This window comes from Canis lupus, chromosome 10 (assembly GCF_003254725.2).
Source record: "Canis lupus dingo isolate Sandy chromosome 10, ASM325472v2, whole genome shotgun sequence".
Taxonomy (NCBI): domain Eukaryota; kingdom Metazoa; phylum Chordata; class Mammalia; order Carnivora; family Canidae; genus Canis; species Canis lupus.
In genome coordinates, this window is record NC_064252.1 from 21,415,841 (window position 1) to 21,421,324 (window position 5,484).

Sequence of the window (5,484 nt, forward strand, 5' to 3'; positions counted from 1 at the left end):
CTGACACGAGAACGGAGTCAGCCGTGGAAGCATGACCAAAGGACAGCATGAGTCAGCTGCAGAGGGAAGCCACAGCTGTGGCCCACAGACTCTATCATGGTCCCATTGCCATGCCAGCGCTCTCTGTTTTGGAGCTGGATGGATCAGACTCCTGATTCTGATCCCAGGCAGTGTAAACTTGGCATCCTGCAGTATACCTTAGTCTTGTGAGCTTGGCTAAGGAGTCCATCTCCCAGTGGTCTTCAGGGTTCAGGTGCCACCGCGGCCGGGTCTGAGTCTCTGAACCTGACCTGCCAGGTTTAGTCTGCAGAGCCTGCCATGAGCTGCCTAAGAGGCAGGGAGTGTCAGGGGCTGGGGCTGAGGGGCCTTCCAGTGGGGAACCAGGCATGTCTTCCTCCAGCACTTCCCGATGGGTACTCCAGCCTGGATTTCTCCAGGCCCCTGCTTTCTGCACATCACCATGTGCATAAGGACAGCATGTCTGCTCCACAGTCACAAAATTTAGAAAACTGATCCCCAGACTCTTGAACCTTGTAGAGGACAACAAAGAGCCAGCTTCTGTGACCTGCCGGACTTCAAGGTAATAGGTGGAGGAAAACATGGGGACAACAGAAAATCTGTCTCTTGAATGCCAGCCAGTGTGCATCGGCTGATTGGACTCCACGGCCTGACTCATTTGGAGAAACCTCCCCTGAAGAGGTGATTCTGGCACTTTGAACTCAGGTTGTATGTATTTTTGTGGACTGCTTTTCTCTTAAGGTATCTGGGTCTTCTAGCAAAATTTAGATATATCACTGTCGCCTCCAGAGACTTAAGACTCTCCTGGTGACACCCATCTGAGGTATTAAAAACCTTTTAGCTTTGTCTCCCCTTGAGATTTACTCTCCTGTAAATGCTCACCACTGCCCTGAGTGTGACATGTAGGATGAGCAATTCGGAAGTTGTTCCCACTCCCTCCCAGGGTCAGGGTGCCCCCACTTACCGTAGGTAACTCTCCAAGCCAGATGCATCCCTCTGCTTCGTCTCCCACTCCTGTCAGCAGCCCATGACTTTTAGCCCTGCATCCTGGTGGCTACCATTGCTTCCAATGCTAGATGGAGTTCCTTCTGCTGTGGGTCTGCTGCTCAGCCCTCAGCCCAAAGCAGTTTCCCCTCCATGGCGCACGTCAGCTAGGGACTACTGCCCACGCGGCGCGGCCACACCTGCTGCCATGCCTGCTGCCAGAGCTGCGTCCTTAGCGCCGCAGCATTGTCTGGAACGATGCAAATGAAGAGCGCTTCAAGCCCCTCAGAGACACGCAGAGTGTCAGCAGATACCTTGTGAAACTGTAGCTCAGTTCATCTCCATCTTTTTCTGGGTTCTGAGTAGAGGCTGCTCAGCAAGACCGATTTCTATCCAGAGCTTGTTTTGTTCGGATTCTCATGCCTTGTACTCGAGCTTCCTGAAGGAGCCACGGAGTTCAGCTCTAACCAAATAATTATGCTATGGATTATGATTACCATTTTTGGCCACAATTGCCACAAAATGGCAATTACCATAATTGCCATTTTTTCATCTTCTGGCTTTGAGTTAGCAAAACAGGAAGTTGGAAGTTTAAATACCAGTCTGTTCTTGCCCTCACGTAGTGTATGAGCGACAGTTTTTATCTTGTTATGAAAGCTGATTGCATTTTCACTTGACAGTATCTTAAGTAAAAGCTCTGTTCTTAAAAAAATTCTTAAAGTTTTAGAGGATAGATTTAATAAGATTTACAATTTTTTACTAACCTATTATTTTGGAATCTGAGTTCTTTCCATTTCTGCAGTTATCATGGATTTACTGAATTACCAGAAAGCCCAGTGCCTCGTTACCTACAAGGGGCAGACCCAGGGACAGGCAGTCACCATCCCGGGGCCAGCAATGAGGCCTTTCCCTGCGGGTGAAATGTGGGCTTTTCATTTCCTCCAGGTCTCAAGTTACATCAAAGAGCAGACTCAAGAGCAGTTTCAGATGATAATCATTTCCCTAAAAGAGGAGTTCTATTCCAAAGCCGATGCGCTGATAGGCGTCTATCCAGAGGTGAGGACCAGCGACGGGGAGAGAAGTCACTCAGTTGACTCCTGACACCTACTCATAAGTACCAGTAGAATGGAGATACAGTTTGATTTCTTCAGTTGACTAATATAGACTTAAATGACTTTTTAAACAGAATAAGATTTTAAGACCTCATTATTTTTCTATGGCAGTACACAGAAATTTTTAAGATATGTTTTAAGTGAAAAAGCAAATCAAAAATTGCAGAACAGTAGGATAGTTTTGTTAAGGTACTTGCTAACATATACCACTAACTATGAATATTATATATTTTTGTAATGTTAGAATGCTTTAGGCAAAACAAACGCATGTGGGTAGCACTAAAGGACCTATTTACCTTTGAAAAAGGACCAGAGGAAAAAAAGAAATTGAATTCTAAGTTACGTCTGATCAAACACTCCTTTCTTAACCTGTTCATGACACTTACCTGAGCTAATGGAATAGAGCAACTAATTCAGATCATTCAGTTTTGGACAGTTAGGCTTTACTTCCTGAGTTTTCATTTAAACTAAGATAAAAATTAACTTCCCACTCCTGTTAGGGAAAGATGTTAGGGGGCCACTGGAAATTGTCATACCAGTGTAGAAGAGTAAAAAATACCTTTTTCCTCTACCCATGCTAGGTTCTCTGGCTGGGGCTCTGTAAATCAGAATGGCAAAAGGCAGCTTACCAACACATACACCGCACATGCACACCGCAGACACACCTGGTGAAGAGTAACCCCAAGAACTGCTGGCTAGGATTTGGGCTTCTACACCATTCCAGGCTAAACAAGGAGAAGGGGCTCAGGGCTTCTGGATCAGGGAGTCAGGGGAGGGAGAAATGAACAGAAGTGTGGTGAGCACAGGTCCTTCAGTGAAGCCTGTGGTGCATGAGGATGTGGGCGCCTTCTCCATGGCGACCGCAGGGCAGAGCAGAGCAAGCACCTTCTCCTGCTGCAGCGTACATGTCCTTTGCCAATGGGACACCTGTGCCTGCTGTCAGAACTCATCCTGTGTTGTTGGCCTCAGCAGGCCTTCGCTCAAAGCCGAACCTTTGCTCCTACCTTCCACCAGGGAACACACAGATGTGAGGTTGATGTAACTGGACACAAGTGGCCCCTGTTTTAAGTGTGGATCCAGGTTCCCTAGTGACCCAAGATATTTGAGGACACCGTCCCTAAGCAGAGAGCTGACTTTTGGCTGTCTCCTCTCTTTTCAGCATGATGACTGCATGTTCAGCAGAGTTTTGACCCTGGATCTTTCCCAGTATCCAGACAACGAAGACCGAGAAAACAGCAAAAGAAACCACGAGTCACGTTAAGACCTCGCATGACTCTGAGCCAACAGGACAGTCAGGCAGGTCAGGATCACCCCTTAGTCCTTGCTCTTGAACAACAAAGTGCGGAAGCAGTTGAGTGGCCAGGCGCTGGAGCTGGCTTCCGTCCCAGTTTGGGCCCCTTCCCCATAGGTCAAGTTTCCCCAGAGTTAGTGTGACAGGTACAATTTTGTACCATAGTCTTAACTGCCATTTTGAAAGCCAGTCAGAAAAATGTTGAATTCTGCATTTTTTTTCATTCAGGTCTTTCTTGCCTTGTACGTTTAATCTTTAAGGAAAATTCTTAGGTCTCAAGTATACTACTTATACGGCATTGAACCCAGGTTTTATGGGAAGTTATTTCAGAGGAACTGATGTCAATATTGAAAATATCAATAAAGAATATTCTAATTTCAAATGTCTCCAATCTATAATTTTACAGACAAAAAAAATTTTAGGGTGAAACTAAGTTATGTCTGCTTCAATGAAATCTAGATTTCTCTATGTGTAATTTCTGTTAAGGAAGTATCGAAGAACATAAGCTTTCCCAAGTAACAACTGACTTCTCCACTTACATATATTTCCCATTTATTTCTTTACAACTTTTAAAGAAAGTTGCAGTGTTTTCAATAATACTTCATTTCTATTTTCAAAATGGAGTAAAATTTCGTACCTAACAGAGATGCCTGGGTAGCTCAGTGATTGAGCGTCTGCTTCAGCTCAGGGCATGATCCTGGGTCTGGGGATCGAGTCCCACAGCGGGCTCCCTGTGAGGAGCCTACTTCTCCCTCTACCTGTGTCTCTGCCTCTCTCTCTCTCTCTCTCTCATAGATAAAATCTTAAAAAAAAAAAAATTTTGTACCTGACAGAGTAGCTCCCTCACTGCAATCTACCGAAAGTCACCCCTTGACACAAGAGTTTGTAAGCATATAAACATTTAAAAAAATTAAAGCAACAAAATATGGAATAAAAAAATTCTAAGGTGCTGAGGGTCTTCCATTGAAGACAGGACTTGGGAGGGCTGGGGATGCCTGGGTGGCTCAGTGGTTAAGTGCCTGCCTTCAGGTCAGGGTGTGATCCTGGAGTCCCAGAATCGAGTCCCATATCGGGCTCCTGGCAGGGAGCCTGCTTCTCCCTCTGCCTGTGTCTCTGCCTCTCTCTGTGTCTCTCATGAATAAATAAATAAAACCTTAAAAAAAAAAAAAAAGGTCTAGACCCAAGTGCTAACTGGGGAGCAGCCTCCTGAAGAAGTAATGCAATCACTTGTGAACACCACTCACTGCACGTAAACAAAGTGCACTCCACACCCAAGAAGTAGACTGAAGTCACAGAGACGCTTCCTGCCCTCACCCAGCCAATCTCTCAACTAGTCAGCAGAAGCCACTCTACTTGTTACCTTTTTAAGAAAACACCAGAATAACATAAATCACGGACTTTCTCTGCCTTGGAAACCATCAACATCACGCTGAAATGTCCCTGGAGTGCCACATGAGCTCAGGGCAGTCAGTCCCTTATCGCTGCCTGGGCCATTCTCACTCAGTGATCCCTCAAAGTACAGTCTGTTTTGTTAGAGCACGATGCACCCCCATTCCTGCAAACCACCAGATGATGGGGAATGTGCGGGCGGGGCGCTACTACAGGGCCATCCTGTAATCACCCTGAGCCAGTGTTTCTCAGTGATGAAATTATACACAAATGAATGATGCTCGAATTTTTTCGAACAGATCAATCATGTTGGAATGCATTTCCATCTTAATATAAGCATTAGCAGAACTGACTACATATACCCATTCATTACAAGAAGCCCTCAGACCCTTCAGCATGGCACTCAGCACTCATCTTGAGCTACTTCTACGTCTCCAGTCTCATCCTGTTCCACATCACTTTTCATGCTTGTCTGCCCTGCGTCTAACCAACTTTCAGATGCAAACATTCATCGCTGATTGCACTTTGTAAACGTGTCTTTAAAAAACCAACAAATTCAAATACTTGCTTTTTAAAAAATTCACACACATTCAAGTAGTCATTTGACCTCACAACTGAGAGCTCAGGGCAAACATTCTCATTAACTACATCACACCAAGCTTTGTCATAACTGAAGTTGAGCACACAAAG

At 45.4% G+C, this 5,484-nt stretch overlaps 1 protein-coding gene across 1 annotated transcript in view; it reads left to right on the forward strand.

The window, feature by feature from the left end:
* The window catches only part of SMC1B (structural maintenance of chromosomes 1B), a 71,015-nt gene extending 67,228 nt beyond the window's left edge, over positions 1–3,787 (forward strand). The window contains exons 24-25 of the mRNA XM_035696015.2: positions 1,948–2,058; positions 3,274–3,787. Coding sequence (XP_035551908.1) covers positions 1,948–2,058; positions 3,274–3,375 — 213 coding nt within the window. The 3' untranslated portion in view covers positions 3,376–3,787. The remainder of the gene's footprint in view (positions 1–1,947; positions 2,059–3,273) is intronic.
* The last annotated feature ends 1,697 nt before the right edge of the window (positions 3,788–5,484 follow it).